We start from the raw sequence: 19,411 nt of genomic DNA on the forward strand, positions 1-19,411 counted from the left end.
GACAAGATTTGCTAGGAGCTTCTCCATGGTAGTGATGAGTTCTCTTTTTATTTTCTATCATTTGAAAATAAGAAACTTTGACAAATTGGCTTTTTAGATTTTGGCCTCTCCAAGGAGACAGCTTTTATTTTTTAAGAGAAGACCTGTTACACCCAAGCATGCACTAAAAAGCTAGATAATAAGAGAAGCTTGGTATGGGATGGCTTGTTAAGAACCATCTCAGAAATAGATGGAATGGATACGGGCGGAATGGATGTGGGCTCAGCAGTTGTTGTTGTAGACAATTCGGCATTTGAGGAGCTTGAGATAGCTGTCAATCTTGTGCGAATCCCTGCTTAGGCAGCGGAATAGGTTATAAAAAGCAAACAGGCGAGTATTTTCATCAGCTGTCTGCAGAGATGGAAGTCCCGACCAGACAGAGTAGGCCTTGTTTTCTTTGGCTCCAGGATGAACCTAATCATCAAAAAGATAGTGATTTATTATTAGTACTATCAGTATCCGTTGACCCTTGTTCCTTGTAATTGCTGAATTAAATTGTGGGGAAGGAAATGTTCATCAACAGATAAATGGATAAATAAGATGTAGTATATCCATACAATGGAATATTATACAGCCATAAAAAAAAGTTCTAGTACATGCTATGACATGGATAAAGGTAGAAAACATTATGCTAAGTGAAATAAGGCAGACACAAAAGGGCAAATCTTGTATGATTCCACTTGTATGAAATATCTGGAATAGGGAAATGCACAGAGACAGAAAGTAGATTAGTCATTACCGTGGGCTGGGGTGAGGTAAGGCAGAGAATGGGCAGTTAATGCTTAACAGATACAGAGCTTCTGTCTGGGTTGATTTAAAAAAAAAAAAAAAAATTTTGGATACAAATAGTGGTGGTAGTTGCACAACATTGTGAATATAATTGCGCTGAATTGTACTCTTGAAAATGGTTAAGATGACAAATTTTATGTTATATATATTTTATCACAACTTAAAAATATATTTAATATATTTGGGGAAGATACAGGATTGCATACGTCTCTAGACAGAGGCATGGATTCTTGGGCTAGTGTATCAGACATCTATTAGTAATCTAAAAACTAGAAGCAGAAAGCCTGTGTTTTCTGGCGTGTATGTGATCACAGATGAAGTATATTTGTTTAGGAGTAGATAGACAGTGAGCAGAAAGTTGCTATTTGAAGATATACTTGAATGTGACCAAAGGAAGATGGAAGAGCTAGCCTTAATCCTCTCACTTGAGGAATTATTTTATTTCCTGATTTTTGTCCCTGATGTGTACTTTGTACTTCATTTCTTCTGACAGGTCGCCATAATTACATTTATCTTTTTCTTGCTTTGAACTGAGTTTTATTCTCCAAATAACTGTACGTACCAAAGACCTTAGAAATGAGAGATGTACTTGGTGTTTTAAGGTGCAGATAATCTAGTGATAACTAACAAGATCTGCTTAAGTAATTGGGGGGAAGGTGTTCACATTCCACCCAAGACAGGTACCCCACCAATGTGTATGAAAAAAAGCTGCTGTCTTTTGAGGGCCCTGGGATGGAAGGTGCTGGGAAAATCACCAATGAGAAAGGGTAGTGCTGACAGCTACCACTCAGTAGTGAGGGCTGTGTGGTAGGGCTGGCGGCATGATTGTGATAAATAAAAGATACTGAACAACATGACAGAGGGAACACTATGTCTCTCAGAATTCTTTCTGCAGGCTGGGAGTCCCAGAGGTCTCAGAGACTGAGTAACGAGTTTGGCAACTTGAGGGATGAAAATGAATTTGGAAAGCTGTTATATACACCCCTTGGATACTTATAGGCCCTGATCTGCTGACCTTTCTCCTACAGAGTAAGAATATTTTTTAAATCTGGGATTCCTTAGTGGAAATATAAAGGCTATTTATATTTGTATCATATATATATCCCAAATATGGAGCCCTGGTGGCACAGTGGTTAAGAGCTCAGGCTGTAACCAAAAGATCAGCAGTTTGAATCCACCACCTACTCCTTGGAAACCCTATGTGGCCATTCTACTCTGTCCTATAGGGTTGTTATGAGCTGGGATCGACTCAGTGGCAACAGGTTTTTATCCCAAGTATATATAGCCAAAGGGTATACAATATCCAAATATGATAGATATTTGTTGCTTTACTTTATGCTTCTTATATTTGGTGCTTGAGCATTAGGACAAAAATTGACTGCACAAATGGACAATGATATAAACAGGAATAAACAAACAACTGGTGGGGAAAACAGAACAGAAAATGAAGCATTATAGAACAAATTAAATCGTGACCTCAGAAAATAGGCCCACTGTAATGAAGAAAATAACTTGAAAATCTAGGTGTTTATCTCACACTTCCCAAGGTTAAGATGTGCTTTGTATCTGTGTTGAATAGATTCTTCTCCCATGAAGATTACAGAAATGACACATGATAACATGTACTTAGTATACGATAAGAAATCTAAAATTTCTCCTGTTATTATTCCCATAATCGGATATCTTTCTTTAGGTGATGCATTATTTCTGAACTTCAGAAGGCTGTTGCCTCGCTATGTTGAAATTATGCCAAATGAATAGAGACAGATGTTGCAAATATTAACCCAACCTAAATATGACCAATTATTTGAGGAGATTAAATGCAATGGTATGTTTGATTGTGTAACCCCAAGAAAAAATTTAGAATGAGACAAAAACAAAACAACAACAACAAAAACCCTTTGCTGTAGGACAGAGTAGAACTGCCCCATAAGGTTCTCAAGGAGCGGCTGGTGGATTTGAACTACTGACCTTATGGTTAGTAGCTGTAGCTTGCTGTAGTTTTTAACCATTATACCACCAGGGCTCCTGAATGAGACAACTTTTTTATAAATTACAAAATAAAAAAAACACTCCAAAATAGATATACCCCCTTCTTCAGTTACCCCCTAAAGTCTAGTGCTTGTGGGACTTCATCCAACTGGATTTCGATGCTTTCTTTTCTCCCTTCCCACTCACATCTTTTGGTATCGGGAGAAATGAGGAAGAATCTGACCAGAATTTTAGTAGTGGGTGTCCTGGTATCCTTGGAAGGAAACATTCATCTTGCAGATCCTGCTCTCTGCTTTTCTTCCCCCCCAAATATTTTAACACCTGCCCTCAGGAAGGGGCAATCCTGTGATGGTTTTTGTGCAACACAGAGAATGCTGTACCTGTTAAATATGACAGCAGAATCCTGAGATTCACTTACCATTGAAAGAACTTTAAGATTCACTTACTAGTGAATCTATTACAGGTAGCCCCCGACTTAAGACAGAGTTCTGTTCTGAGGACTCCATTGTAAGTCAGTTCTGATGTAAGTTGAATACCTCTTTTTTTAGTTTTCATTATTATTAATTTTTATTATCAGATCTTTATAAATCTGATCTTTGTCTTTGGGGGTTGGAAGCATTGCATATAACCTTACAAATATATTTTAATACATACATATTACTAGTGATGAGATGTACCAAAAAAAAAAAAAAAAAGGGAGACAGCCGTAAGTGCGGTTCATCGTAACTCGAATATGTCATAGCTTTTTTGGGGGGGGATTACCCGTAGTATGAGCTACTACGCTCTTGTTTATTTAATAGCCGTTGAGAACCTACAATGCCTAAATTTCATCCTTGCAAAGTCAGATATTTCAGCACTCATTCATCATCAGAGATATATCTTTTTCATTAATGAGAACAGGAGAGAAGTTGCTCACCTGTTCCACTATCTTTTCTATGCCTTCTAGAAGTCGTTCGTTTTGCTCTTTAACCTCGGTGGCTTTTGTTAGGAGAGCACTCGGGGCTTTTGGCAGGCCATGCACTTCAGAGGCTAGATGATCAAGAGGGTCATTCCAGGAGCGCAGCATTGTGAGGACCAAGTTCAGAAGGTCTCCGTGCTACGCAGTCATAAAAAAAAAAATTAAAACAGGCATGATATAACAGGTTTACTTAAGTGTGATTTTTGCTAAGAGAGGTTGACCTAACGTCTCTTTTTTATTTCTGTGTCTGCAAAAGTGTTTCTGTAGGTGATACAAGTTATAGAAAAGTAAAATTTAAGCTATTGGCCTGTGTCGTCACGTGCTGTCGAGTTGATTTTAACTCATAGTAGCCTTATGGGACAAAGTAGAATTGCCCAATAAGGTATTTTAGGCTGTAATCTCTATGGGAGTAGATTGCCAGGTGTTTTCTCCCACCGAGCAGCGGGTATATCTTGTTTATTGGGTGATCGGTCCCTACCTTGAACTAGTCGAGTGGTAACAGAAATGAAGAGTAGAGAAGGATTGAATTGACACCGACATGGAAATCTGGACTAGAATATGAAAGAAAGGAGCTGTAGGACGGTACAGGTCAGGTAGTAAATAGACATACGGTTTTACTAGGAGTATTGTAGCATGATCAAGAACGAGGGCTTTCTGTTGGGTAAAGCCTGGCCTCACTGTTTACCAGCCATGTGACTGGTACAAATTCCATAACCTCTCTGAGCCTGTTTCATTATTCCAGCAAGGTGCAGTAGTTTAAGAGCTTGGATGCTAACCAAAAGGTCAGCAGTTCAAATCTACCAGCTGCTTCTTGGAAACCCTACAGGGCAGTTCTACTCTTGGAAACCCTACAGGGCAGTTCTACTCTTGGAAACCCTACTCCTTTAGGATTGCTATGAGTTGGAATCGATTTGACGGCAACAGGTTTGTTTTTTTTTTTTTTAATATGTTGTGGGATTTGTATGAGGATTAAATGCAATAATGCACATAAGATGTTTTGTGAAGTGTCTGAAAATGTAGTCACTCTCGATAAATGTTTAATTTCTCCTTTGTCTTCTTTTTTCCTTTTTCTTCTTATTACTGTCATGATTATGATTAATGAGATTAGCAGGCAGAAAGAATACTGGTGCCATTAGTAAAATTGTAAAAGGGAGAACAGATTGTATTTGTAGGCATATATATGTAAAGAGGAGCCCTGGTACATGGTGGCTAAATGTTCCATTGCTGACCAAACGGTCGGCAGTTCAAATCCACCAGCTGCTCCTTGGAAACCCTATGGGGCAGTTCTTGCCCGAGCCGAGTCAGAATCGACTTGATGGCAATGGGTATATATAAAGATGTTTACTTTGTGATCACGTTAAGGCTGTGCTTATGGCACTGGATCAGAAGGGAATCCAATTATAAGGATAAAAAATTGAAGGTTGGACAAATGATTGGGGCTTGATAGGCAGATTTTATTGTCATCGGAACAGGGGCAGCAGTTGTAGCTGTGAGAAGCAGAATGTAATATATTACAGAACTTGCTGCTAGGGGGTGACTAATAATATGGTAGAAGGGTGCAGAGAAGTCAGTAAAGAGTAATGAAGTGAGGTGTCAGAGAAGTAAGGAGAACCAGAAGGAGAGACTTAGAAGTCAGGAAAGAGATGGTTCAAAGAGTTTATTGGTCAGTAATGTTAAATGCTGTCCATATAGGAATCACTAGTTATATGTAATACATAAAACTGCACTTGAATTTCTAACATCTACAAACATTTTGCAAATTTTATATTCTATACATGGAGTCCAATTCATGTCAAGCTTTCATACAGTATAATATCTGCTATCCAGGTACAAGGCATTGGTTAACTCAATGTCGGCTTCATGGTCAGTTTATAGGTTTGCTATCTGTTTTGATACTAGCATTTGATTTTACCCACAACTCATTAACTAGGTCATATAATTTCTGTTTAATTGCTTATTCCACCTCTACTTTTCTCTGCATGTGCAATTACCATGACCTATTAGAAATTTTTTTTTTATTTAAAAAAATTTGAAAGCCTTTAATAAACTACAGCAGAGTAATGCCAGTGTCCTGTCTCAACCTTCTAGATGAAAAGTCTGGATGACAGACTCACATGGATCTGTTGGGCTTGTTCCTTGTCTTCAGGAGTAGAGATGGAAGAAGTATGGCAGCTGTTGATGGCCCTGGGTATGAACCCTCGACCCAGCGCATACTGTTTATTCTAGAAATGATCAAGCAAATTCAGTTAGTTGGGGTTGTTTGGGCATTGAATTAATGAAAACATTACCAGAATTTAGTATATTTGATAGACTTTTTTTTTTTAGTGAGAGCCATGTAAGCGTTGAAACTAAAGAATTAGGTGGATATCCCCTTTGTCCACTTCTTTTTCCATTATGTCCATATATTCGTTTTTACTTTTATCCAACTTGTCTAAATTGCAACCTCTTCCCTTCTTTTAAATTCTCTTGTTTATTGTCACCCTTTCCACAAGTTACTATTTGGAGAGCAAACACCAAAAATAGAAAAAAACATGAAGCAGTAAATGTTTTAATTTAGTATTTAATATTTGAGCCAAATGCCACCGTACATATGGACTTATTTAGCTGCTCAATCTCTAGTTTGCTGTGAGTCAGAATTGATATGCTTGTCTTAATAGGCATTATACAATTACAACTTTTGTTTGATTAACTTCTGAATCCACACGCCTTGTACCTTACTGTGTTCATCATAGATGCTGAATACAATTTTCTTGACTGTGACAAAAAGTCAAAGAGGCCATAAGATTTTAGTAATTGACAGAAAAAGAACAGAAAAAAATTTAGCTAACACGTTAATGAAGAAAAAATAACCTGTAGCAAAATGCTGTGTAAATTTACAGAATTACGAGGAAGATTTGGAAGACAAAAGATGGCCAGTCAAAAATGGAGGTCAAAAGAAAAACCAGTAAGTGTGTAAAAATAACCATGTAAACGATTTTTTTTTTTTTTTTTAAAAACATATATTGCAACCACTGAGCCAAGTTCTCTATGGGGTCCCTTTGATTTACTGAAGCAGTGAACTATTGTCTGCTTCTTGACTGGCCTAAAAGAGTTAACATGCAACCTTCAAAATACCTTAATCAGAAAGAGAATAATTGTTTCTACTTTTAAACCACCCTTTCTGTTATAATTATAAACCTAGGCACTGGAAATATTAGAACAGTGATTCCTAGCATTTTGGAGATGTCTGAAAGGTATTATTATTTGTTTGCTTTCGCATTCCATGGTTATCTACAATGTGCTTAGCAGGGCTTCAAACCGGTTCAACCCCCTGCTGAAAATTTGCATTTCTTACAAGTTCCCCGCTGAGAATTCGCATTTCCACCCCAGATATTCTGAATTAGAAAATGCATTTTAACAAATCCCCAGGTGATTCTTCTGTAAAATTTCCTGGGAGCTTGTTAGAAATGCAAATTCTCAGCGGAGGAACTTATTAGAAATACGAAATCTCAGCAGGGGTTGGAACCGGAAGGGAACTGGTGCTAGTTGAGAGACATGACCCCTAATTGCAAGAGCAAGAAATCGACACTCTTGGTTTTCCTCAGTCCCAGCTAGAAATATATCAAGCATTTAAAAACATATTTAAAATTTTCACAATATACTGAACTAAAAGAAAATTAAAAAAAAAAAAAATCATTACTACACTTTTTGAAAAAATTGGAACACTGAGGTGTCATGAACCTCTCCCTTTCTTGTTGTTCCACATTTCATTAGCTGATGTCTTCTTTCACCTAAAAACCAAACCAATTGTGGTTAAGTTGATTCTGACTCATGGTGACTCCCTGTATGTCAGAGTAGAACTGTGCTCCATAGGGCTTTCAGTGGCTGATTTTTTGGAAGTAGGCTACTAGGCCTTTCTTCTGAAGTGTCTCTGGGTGAACTCAAACCTCCAACCTTTTGGTTAGCAGCTGAGCGCATTCATCGTTTGCACCTCCCAAGGACTCCTCTTTTACCTGTCAAGGTGTATTATTTGATATGTGGCTTATGAAATTTTCTAGTTTAAAACTTAGTAGCCCTGTCATTCACTGGAAAGCTCCTTCTGGGAGGAAGTAAGAAGTGCAGTACTTACAAATTCATGGAACATATCTGAGGAGAGACTATGGATGTAGTGAGACAGCATGACTGCTCGGTCAAACAGGTCCGGGAGAGACACCTGGCACCTGACAGACCCCCTGGGACAGACGGGTATCGAGGCCACACTCTTGCACAGGAGCAGGTTTGACACCAGCAGCAGCAGCAGCAGGAATGACCCTGTTTAAATAAAAACAGGAGCCATGCTGAGACGGTCTATTCAGCTGAGGTTATCAAAAGCAATCCTGAGGAAGGAAGCCTTATTGCTGCCATTGCCCCCAGCTGCATGATTTGGTCCTGCAATAGCTGAGGGGGGAAGAATCAACACTTTCTACTGTGTAAATTTAGATATATAATTATATTTGCACAGATACATAGTTTGAGAAGTAGGTTACTCCGTGCATTTTGGTATTGCTCCCAGAAGTGCTTCTGTACTTAGCAAACATTTGGAACTTAAATTAATTTTGAGCCAGGGTGTTTAGGTCATTCTCTTCAGATAGTTTAATATCCTGGGAGTTTCTGTGGCATTTTCAGCAGTGGAGCTCTCTAGGAGTTTGCGATTTTTTTTTAACTCTGTGTTGCCCAATTGTTGCATGTTAGACACCGAAATGACAAGGAGAGCACTGTTAATGGGTTTGTTTTTATCTTCATGACAGATAAGAATAAACATATGATCGATTGAGTGCTAATAGTGAGTATGAAGAGAATTCTAACGTAAATAGGATGCTGTAGGCTGCATCTGCTAATTTACCATCATAATCCCATGCAATTGCTTGAACCTTTTACGAGAGGCTTTTAAAGTTTTTCTCATTTGAGCTTTACAGTAACCCTGTGAGGTACACTGGGTCTTCCTTATTATCATCAAATTCTATTGATGAAACAGACAGCTTAGAAAGGTTAAGTGATTCTCTCTAAGTTCCATTATTATAAGCTGGTGGAGGAGGCAGGACGCCAATACTGTGGCCTTGTTACATCACACATACCCACGGGCTCTCCATCTGCCTGTGAGAGGGACTGGGCTCGTGGTAGTCCGGGCTCAGTGTTTGCAGAGGTCCCTGCCATTACTTGTCAAGAACAACACTGTGCCTTTGATTACATGATAATGGAGGCCCTAGGAAGCTTGATTTTGCTCACTTTTTCTGCTCCACCTATAAAACACCCACTTTTCATGAAACAGGGATCTGAGATAATATTAATAATTGACACTTTCAAAATGAACCACTGTGTAGCTACCAGATTAAAATCAGTTTTTAACTTCATTGAAACTACTCCGAAAGAATATCTGATATAAATATGTTATTTATCAGAAACTGAGTTTCCATGGAACTTTCAATAAATGTAGTTGGCAATGTCCACGATAAAACTAGGCAAGTGCTAAGGATTTTTGTGTGAAAAAAATGCCTAAACATAAATTGTGTATAGAATATAACTAAACCCTTTAACCACAAAATGAAAAAAATAATGTGAGATAACTCATAACAGACTTTTAATTTTCCAAAAGAACCATACTTCTGAAAATTTTGTTTTACACACGTTATAGTCATATAATGCAGCTGAATAGGTATTTTATCTACATGTGTAAATAAAATGAGCTTTATAGGTAGAGAAACTGGAATATTGGCTCTATGAAATTAATATAATTGAATAGATTTTTTAACTCTGAGTATCTTCATCCACACCATCATCTTCTGAAGGATTCTCTCAATGTCAGTTGAGATAAAATAGGCAAATATTTTTGGTTTTGATTCAGAAAATAAATTTTATGGTTGTTACTAATTTCTATTCCTTGCAAATGGCATCCAAGAAAGTAAAGGCAATTAGTTATTACTAACCTAGTTTTCCCATTGAAATGTCATTTGATTTAAACCAAATTGTCAAAGTAGTACAAGAGACACTTCTGCCATCATTGTCTGTGTTATGGCTTCAGAACTGAAAGTTTTCATCAGATTCATTCAACTTTACCAATCCACATAAGAGTTCTGGGAGCCAGAAAATGTTAGTTTCTGCCTTCCTCAGATGTAAAAAATTGGACCCATAAGCTCTTGTGGTGTTTTTCTAGTACAGGGCTTCTCAACCTTGGCATTTGGGGCTGTATAGTCCCTTCTTGTGAAGGGGTGTCATGTGCATTGTCAGATGTCTACTAGAATCCCCAGCCCCTGCCCACCAGATGCCAGTTATGACATCTAAAAACATCTCCAGACATTATCAAATGTCTTCTGGGGTGGAAAAATCACCCCTGGTTGAGAACCACTGTTCTTTTCTAACGTGTCCATATACAGCTGCTTTCCAAAAGCTTCTAAAAGCTGTAAGCCTGAAACCTTTTACTAACAGAAAATTAGCTAAAATTTCACATTAATACCCCCCAAAAGAAGTGTTGATAAAGCCAAAAACTGGATTAATTGTTGCACATACCTTTCAGCGATGACCCCTTGTTGTCCATAGTGATGATAGTTGCGGGAAACACTCTTCACCAGAGAAGATCTGGAACTCCTACAGCTTTTCCTTTCCTAGACATGGGTTTTATAAGCCTCTGACATCTTCATGAATCTAGTAATCAGGCATTCCTTCCCTTTACCCGGTCATCCATTTCCGTCATTGAGATTACCCCCGTAATTTCAAACATCAAAAGGTACTCTCTTATTCATATTCAGGAAGACATACTGGCCAGAAATGAACATTCTGGGAAGGATTTTGATTAATTAGACTGAGAGGAAATGAGAGAAATGATGAAGGTGAGCTCTGGAGACTAGGTTAGAGAATCTGTAAAACTGCAGAAGTCATTTACTTGAAAATTTATCTTTTTTTCTCTGCAGTTTCTTGAATATATAGCATTATGTTTCACTGAGGTGATAGTTTTGTGTATTATCAAAGGGTTACTCAAGATTTCTAGGTGAAGTCAAGATTTCAAAATTGGCATTCTAAAACTAGGAAAGATAGAATAAGAATCGAGAAAGTAGGATTTTCAGTTCCCTGTTACACTCTCGTTACAATTCCCTTATTTTTTTTCTTGCTTTTTTATACATTCTGATTTATCTTTTTAAAAAATGACCTATATGTATGGTGCTTAGTTTTGTCATGTGTACTGCCCTCTGTTTGCCTGTTTTGGTTTTAACATCATGTAAACTTGGATTATTATCCCCAGTTTACAGGTCAAGGAGCAGAGGTTTAGAGAGATTAAATGCCAAGGGTATAGAGGAAGTAATTAGTCAAGTTAGACCCTGGAAGGATTATTGCTTAAAGAGGTATCGGGGGGGATGTGAGGAAGTTTGGAAAATGAACCATTTATCAAATATTGCTGTGCACGCACACTTCATTCTAACACGAACAAGACCTTACCTCTAACCTTAGAGAGTTTATTTTGGGGAAGCGACATAGTGGTTTTCAAAGGCAAACACACACATACATTCATACATACCCTAATATAAGATGTAGTAAACCAAAACTCTAGCTAATCGTTCCTACTGTCCTCAAGGATAATAATGGATAACCTGTTATTAACTTATGATGACTTTACCTTTTCTGACTCCAAGCCATTCTGGGGCTAAAGTGACAAAAATTCATCTTTCGTGGATTCAAAAGTTCCACTCACCTTTGAAAGATTTCCTACATGAAATGATTATAATGAATAAGAAGTGAGTTGTTGATGACTTTCTCTCATTTTGAAGCCCATGCGGCAGGCATGTAAAGCAGCCTGTGACCTTTAATTTCGATTACCATATGTCTCTTAGAGTACACTGTGACGGATGAGATCATTAAAAAAATAATCACTTATTATAGCATTTACTTTTTCTATTCTTGCTCGGGCCACATTTGTTCTTCAGCAAGTATCTGATTAACTGCTTTTATGGGGGCCGAGAAATCTTAACAAAGACTAAATTTACTAAAAAACTGTCTTTCTCATTGCCTTAGCTTAAACAGTCCTAGACATTGAATCATAAACATGATGGTTTAGAGGCTCTATCACTCTATAGGAGCCCTGGTGGTGCAGTGGTTAAGAGCTCAGCTGCTACCCAAAAGGCCAGCAGTTCAAATCCGCCCTGGAAACCCTATGGAGCAGTTCTACTCCATCCTATAGAGTTGCTGTGAGTCAGAACCGATTTGATGGCAGCAGGTTGGATTTTTTTTTTTTTTTTGGTTTATCATTCTAAAAGCTGGGTCAGGATTCCATACATTCATACTAGTTCTGCATTTGTACCACCAGATGTAAAGCCTGAACTAAGAGAGCCAGGGCAGCGTGGTGGGGAAATTAATGATGCCCTGTATTCCCCTCCTCTCCTAGAAACCCAAGAGTAAAAAAGCCTACCATAAGAATTGACAACTTAATCTTAAAATTTAAAGGTGTTGCAACTTTCGTAGATAGCCAGGATAAGAGTAACCTGAGAAAATCTGAGTCGTGTTTACTCAGTAGAGACCTACAGACTCCAAAGAGGTATGCATTGCTGTAAAATGTATCGTGTGCTTCCTTGCTGCTCCATAGTCCCACAGTTCCTATTAACAGGATATTGCAATATCTAAATAATGCAAAAGCCGTATTTTATGCAAAAGTCAGAGTTGTCTCTGTATTTTCTAACTGCTATACTTGTCACTTCTATGTCACTTATAAGAGCAAAAGGTGGAACCTGGGTAAGGTGGAAACTTGTCAGAGAAGGAGAACTCAAAATATTTTTCACTAAAACAAGTAATAAAAAAGTGGTTGGACTACACCTGTCAAAGGTGGAAATCTTGCAAGACTCAGGAACAACAAGGAAGTCCTGTCAAGTTCTGGCTCTCAAACATAGGTTTCGCTGTGTCTCTTTCTATTGTGGCCGTCTACATTATATGTGCTCTTTTGCAGGCCTTCCTCCTTATCAGACTTAAAGAAAACAAGTTTATCAAACTTCCTCTTTATCAAATCTAAATTCTATCAAATGTAGAATAATAAAGAAGTTTGCTAAGAATGGACTTGCCTGATTTGTTTGTAAAAATTCATTTGTTTGCCATTTTTGATTTGAGGATTTGTGGTTAAACCAAGAGCTGGTGATTGATGTCTGCTGAGTAGCAGAATAAAGAGCTCAAATGGTGCTAAAGTCCACATTTTAACATTGACTAATATCAGGCTGGTTTTCATTCCTAACTAGGAATGGAGTTTGTATTTTCTTATGTTTACCTGTTTTTAGTTTTGCAATACTTTTGTCTTTTCTTCTGTTATTTACACAAAAATATTTAAAATGCTTCACATAACTTGAAAGGTGTCTACTGCAAGACATAATGGAGACTATTAAAGGATGAAAGAAATTGAGATGTTTACAAAATATTCAGAAGATGTATTACAAATATATTTCATTATATATTAGTAAGAAGTTTTTAGTAAGGAGTTATCTTTAATAAAGTAAAATTTGCAAAGGACTAAATATGTATTTTTTATTGATTTAGCCAAATAGCCGTTTTCCAAAACTTAGACTGCAAGACCAGCTAGGGTATACGTTGTCTTCAATATAAAGTAATCATAAAACGTGAAGGGCCCACTGGGAAATGTTCAGTCACATTGGTGCCTTCTTGAATGGCTGTTTCAGGATGGGCAAAATTTAGCAATTTCATTATATTCTACTATTTAGATTAACTTCATGTCTATTAAGACATACATTTTCTTTCCCCTAAATTCAGTACTCAATGTTTGTTTCTTATTGAGGCTTTTCAGGTCGTCAGCATTTCTAAGTGATCCCAGAACCCAAATTCTTAATCCTCTGGCAGTGCTTTGAGGGCATTTGATCCTTAAATAAGGAAGCCATAGTGGGAGCATTTAGTAATGTCCTGTGTGATGGCTATGTTGTTGTTGCTTGTGTGTATTTCACGGCTGTAACGTTCATATCCTCTGAACCAGTTCTGAGGTCTGTGTGTTAGTTTATCCTATGAGTTTCTTATGCTTATTCTTAACCACGTCTACCTTTGGGCACATTTTAGTGCCCAGTGTAAGATAACAAAGTAAACATCAACAACAACAAAAAATGAAAGTAGAGGCCAGAATAAGCTCGCACAAAATTACTTGATTTCTATAAAAATGTCAAATCCCAGTTAGATGCTGTATACAAGTGGTATATCTAAAACCGTGGTCCTCAAAGGGTGGTGGTGATGGTGGTGTTGATTTTCCTCCCCAGGGACCTTTGGAAATGTCTGAAGACATTTTTGATTGTTATAACTGAAAGATGGGGGTGCTACTGGCATCCAGTAGATAATGGCCAGGAATGCTGCTAAACATGCTACAATGTGGAGGACAACCCCCAAACAAAATATCAAGCAGTCCAAAATGTCAATAGCAGCACTGTTGAAAACCCCTGATCTAAAATGCAGTACTGAGAAAAAGTTAAAAGAGCTCTGGTGGCACAGTGGCTAAGTGCTCGGCCACTGAAAGGTTGGCAGTGGGAGAAAGATATGGCAGTCTGCTTCCCTAAAGATTTACAGCCTTGGAAACCCTATGGAGCAGTTCTGTTCTGTTCCTACCGGTTTGCTATGAGTCCGAATCAACTCAATGGCAATTGGTTTGATTTTGGTTAAGTGTAATAAAACATTATCAAACAAATTATTTGAAATTCTTGCAATAGTAATATTAATACTATTTAATAATAGTAAAAAGTTTAAATTTCAGGCAAAAAAAGGTGTTCAACGAAGCAAAGTACAAAGTATTTTGTGATATTAGGCAATGTCTACAATGGGGATAAGGCTGTTAATAACCTTCATGCACTCAATAATAGCATGAAAACATCATGCAGATATTTAGAAAATGCAAGGAGAAATTAACCAAGACATAATTTCAAGCACCTGTTGAAACATCTGCAGTAAATGCCATTACACTTTACTATAATGAGAATGTAACAGTATTCTAAAACTTGGAACACTTAGCAGTACAAATAGGTAAGTAGTTCAGTTCATTTTGTTTTGTTTTCTCTTAATGGTCACCAATGATTATTTTTTTGCTGATTCTAAATAACTCCTTGAGTCCTTATCTATGTTAAATTCTTTCAGTGTTCAACCCTACACTCTCCTCCTTGGCAGTCTTATTCAATGTTATGGCTTTCTCTGTCTTCTCATGAAGATGATTCCAAATTGTATTTATCTTGCTCTTTTTGTCTTCCCTTACGAGCTGCCATCTACCTGCTAAACATTTCAACCTGTGTGTCCCAAGATATGTTGAATTATTCAGAGAAAATCCTTAACTATTTGTCTTTTCTCTCAAACCACTGTCCTCTGCCCCCCACGCTTAACATCTCAGTTGTTTATTTCCTTTTTTTTTCTTTTTGCCACCACACTCAACCAGTTGGTATGTTGCAATTGTTCTACCTCTTTTCTTATTACCTCCATAAAATTCTCCTTCCTCCTCTCTCTACGTTATCTTCACCTGTATATTTATAATTGCTTCTATTCCATTTTCTCCTACCTATGCCCACTTCAATTTTAATTTTTTTCCAATCAGGAACAGTTATCATCCTCAAGGACAACTTTGGAACAATTTCCAGTTTGTCTAAATCATTGCATTTGAGAGTCAGAGGAATTATGGAGTTAATCCAACTAAATAGCACATTTCACAGATAAAGAATATGAGGTAAACATATTTAATTATTGATAGAGCTGACAGTAGAACTCCTGATCTTTTTGCCTGTCAGACTAAGTAATATATCTTCTTGTCTCATATACTCCTACTTATATGCCCACTGAGCTTTTAAAGCAATGGACGGTAAGTCTTGGTGAAGAGATATAGATGTGACCTTGAATTCACATTGAGAGATACATTATTATCAAAAGGGAAAATGCCAGGGTAATTTCATCCCCAAAGAAAGAGGAAAGAGAAATTGAATGTTTTAAAACACTTCAGGGCCTTTAAGGAAACATTGTTGCTGTCAAAGAGAATTTAAATGTGATTCTAAATCATGTTATAAAACAATATGTTTGTTAAAATACTTCTTAATGAGTTATGTAGATAAGGCAGGACAAGCTATTAGCAATTTTTTTCTTCTTCACATTGGTCTTTGATTTGTCTGCCATTTTGTTCTCTTAAGAACTCTCACTGATACGATTCTTGTAGATTAAAAAAAAAAAGGTTGCTGACCACTTTAGAGAAGCAGTATTATTATTACCGTTATAGGTGATGTGGCATTTGAATGTTCTCTCCTCTATAGGCCATTTAGTGTTCATATTGTTTAAGATTAACTTAACGAGATGAGAAATGGAGATGTCTTCCAGAAATAAGCATCAATTTCAGATAGAAAGAAAGAGAGTGAATATAAACTATAACTTTTTGGCAATAACTGGAGAATAACAGATAGTCTTAACTGTTGCTTCTGTTGTTGTTGGATGCCATCGAGTCAATCTCAACTCCTAGTGACCCCATGTGACAGAGCAGAACTGCTCCACAGGGTTTTCTTGGCTGTAATCTTTTCTGGGCTGCAGATTGTCAGGTCTTTCTCCCGAGAGTGCGTTCGAACCACCAGCCTTTCAGTTAGCAGCTGAGTGCTTAACGGTTGTGCCACCAGAGTTTCTAATCCCCCCCCCCGCCAAAAAAAAGCCAAACCCATTGCTGTAGAGTCTATTACGACTCATAGCAACCCTATAGGACAGAATAGAACTGCCCCATATGGTTTCCAAGGAGTGGCTGGTCGATTCAAGCTGCCAACCTTTGATTTAGCAACCGAGCTCTTAACCATTGCGGTACCAGGGATCCTAAAAAAAAAAAACAAAAAACCAAACCTGTTGCCATCGAGTTGATTCCAACTAGGCAGAGGCAAATACTTGTCTCTGTAGCTACGCCCCAAAAAACAGAGAAAACATTCACTGAGATAAATGAAAATCATGGATGCAGATATTGGGAGCAATGTTTGTGAGAATGTTTTCACCTTTAGTTTATAGAAAACTTTCTCATTACTTTTAGGTCACATCAAGTAAATTGGAGCACATTCGATTATTTAAAAATATTTTTTTTAAAATAAGTGTGTGATGTAACTATTTCTTCCAAACTTTTGACTACCTAAACAAAGTTTAAAAATGAAATAATTATTCATATGATTCAATGTAAAGAGAATTCTAAAAAGTTAAGAGAGGACTTTCTCACCATTTTTTTCAATAAATTTAAACAAATATTCATTGCGTTTTATACATCTGTATTGGATCTTATTTTTTTTTGTCAGAACCTTTTATATTTTTGTTTACTTGTTAACAAATTAGATACCAGACCAGTTGCTGTCTGGGAGTTTCCAACTCATGGTGACCACACATGTGTCAGGGTAGAACTGTGCTCTATAAGAATTTCAATGGCTGATTTTTGAAAGTAGATCGCCAAGCCTTTCTTCCAAGATGCCTCTGGGTAGACTTGAGCCTCCAACATTTTGAGCACATTAACTGCATGATCCAGGGACTCCAGAAAATTAGACAGTTAAAAACCATCCATCAAATTTGTTGGTAGGCTTTGTAGACCCTAAGCAACTGTTAGTATAGTCATTAATAATCTTTTACTTTTCAAATGCCTCCATGATCCAAACAACGATGATCAAAAGAATAAAACCCCCTTTTTCTTAGAGCTCTGATCAGAATCTTATAGCCTGCACACTGAGGTACAGATTTTATTGATGTTACTTGACTATTCTAAATTTAACAATCCTGTAAGTCACTTTTACTCAGTGTGTGAGTGGGTGCTGCAGTAGATGTGTTTGTTCTGAATTACTCAAATAATTGTCCCAAGTCTATCACAAAAATATATTACACACAAAATATGTTTTAACTACTCATCATTCTAAAATTTTCAGAAAATGTATCTTTAAAAACATTACATGTAGTGTTTCCATTATATGAGGTCTTTCTAGCAATACAACTCAAAATCAAAATTCCATAAAAATTATGCCACTGGAGCTTTCAGTGGCTCTGTAGGAAGGCCAAGGATATGAAAGTGGAAAAGAGGCAGCTTTTGATGGATTTAAAAATTTGATATGACATGTATATAATACACAAGGTGAAAAAAATAAAGTACAGATAACATCTTATCACCCAGGCCCATTTCCACTAAATAACCACTTCTTCAAAGGCTAATTAAATTAAAAATGCACACCTGCAGAGTATTTGTGTGTTTAAAAAATTCATTAAAAGTGGAATATACCTTCCTGTTTGACCAATTCCTTAATGAATATATTTGCATTTAATAATAGCAGCCTACCTCTAAAGCTTTCCTGTTCCTTTTCTCTGCCCTTATCCTATGCAGCCAGATTTCTAAAGTGAAGACTAAAAGCTTTGTGGAAATGTCATGGGTTTGTCTTGTCAAAAAAAAAAAAAAAAAAAAATCCTTCCTTGTAGTTTACTTCAATGTCATTCTAAGCATAAAGAGCTTTATCATCCCAAACATAAAACTAAAAATGTTATTTTATAATGTTATGAAAGACTTTATTAGATATATTCTCCCTTTTGATAGAAACATTTTAGTATAGTTCACAAAAGATGACATTAAAACTATCTTATTTTCATTACAACTCCAATTTACATGTTTATATCGTAAGCCTTATCTTTTTAGAAAGGCCCAGATTTTTGGATAAAGAAGTATGCTAATTCCTCAGAACAAATTGCCTTTCATTGTTTGCTGAGGAGTTACATAAACTTATTTGTAAATCATAGAAAAAGGAAAAGGAGTTTTGAATTATATTATTGGCTCCATTTCTTGCTTACTAGGGATGTATCTACATGATTGTGACAAAATAGTTACTTTATTACCAAATTTGAGCATATGATTTGTCATGTTTGTAAAAGTTCCTGATCCTTCCATGTTCCCTGCTTCTCATGAAGCTCTGTAAGCCAGCTATGCCCAACAACTTCCAATTATATTTAGTCCTTCCAAGGTATCATGAAATCAGATAAGCCATGAAACTCATTTGGAGCAGTGGCCTCTCTGCACAGGACTGATCTGATAATATATTGAATAATATTTAGAATATATGTTGAATCTTCAGCAAAAGAGACCGTAGATAATTGTTCTGATATCTATTTCTGCAAAACACCAAACCAGGACTTCCGGCCAACACGGCACCATAGGCAGAAGCACCATGCCATTCCTCCACAGCAAAGACCCAAAAAACTAAGTTCAACAGAGACAAACATCATTCCTGGAACCTGAAGTGCCAAATGAAGAGACAGAGAACTCAGCCAAGCACCAAATGGAATAAGAAATTGACAGAGGACGGAGAGCGAGGAGAGATGCATGTGGACGGCCTCATCAGCTAACATAGCACGGATCCACCATCTTGGATTCCAGCTGGGGATCCGCAGACAGGGAGCACGAGAAAGCAGCTTCGTGGAACTCCCAGCACGAGACAGAGAACCCGGAAACCAGCAATACATACTTTCCCACCCCCATTCTCTTCCCGCTGCTCTACCTCTGAGCTTCCTGGCTGGCTGCGGTGGCTCAGCCAGCTGGGAAGTGCAGCGTCCTGTCGCTTGGATCACCCCGCCCACGTCAGAGATCAGTGGACAGGGAGTAGGAGAAGGCAGCTTCACGAAGTTCCCTGCAGGAGACAC

General features: G+C 37.3%; 1 protein-coding gene across 1 annotated transcript; it reads right to left on the minus strand.

Annotated features, from left to right (window-relative positions):
• Nucleotides 1-261: 261 nt before the first annotated feature.
• PRL (prolactin) lies at nt 262-8,950 on the minus strand. Its single transcript, XM_049856518.1, has 5 exons — nt 8,872-8,950; nt 7,887-8,068; nt 5,893-6,000; nt 3,737-3,916; nt 262-453 (listed from the first exon to the last, which is right to left on the minus strand). The coding sequence occupies exons 1-5, from the start codon at nt 8,948-8,950 to the stop codon at nt 262-264; spliced, it is 741 nt and encodes a 246-aa protein (XP_049712475.1).
• Between the last annotated feature and the right edge of the window lie 10,461 nt (nt 8,951-19,411).

Source organism: Elephas maximus, chromosome 1, assembly GCF_024166365.1.
Source record: "Elephas maximus indicus isolate mEleMax1 chromosome 1, mEleMax1 primary haplotype, whole genome shotgun sequence".
NCBI lineage: Eukaryota > Metazoa > Chordata > Mammalia > Proboscidea > Elephantidae > Elephas > Elephas maximus.

Excerpts from the sequence above, each read along its gene's own strand:
- PRL (XM_049856518.1), bottom strand. The coding sequence starts at position 8,950 with ATGGCAGGGACCTCTGCAAACACTGAGCCCGGACTACCACGAGCCCAG. Across the intron at positions 6,001-7,886 it reads CAGATATGTTCCATGAATTT|AATAAACAGTATGCGCTGGG; the intron begins GTAAGTACTGCA and ends GATCATTTCTAG. Across the intron at positions 3,917-5,892 it reads AACAAGCCCAACAGATCCAT|CACGGAGACCTTCTGAACTT; the intron begins GTGAGTCTGTCA and ends ATGACTGCGTAG.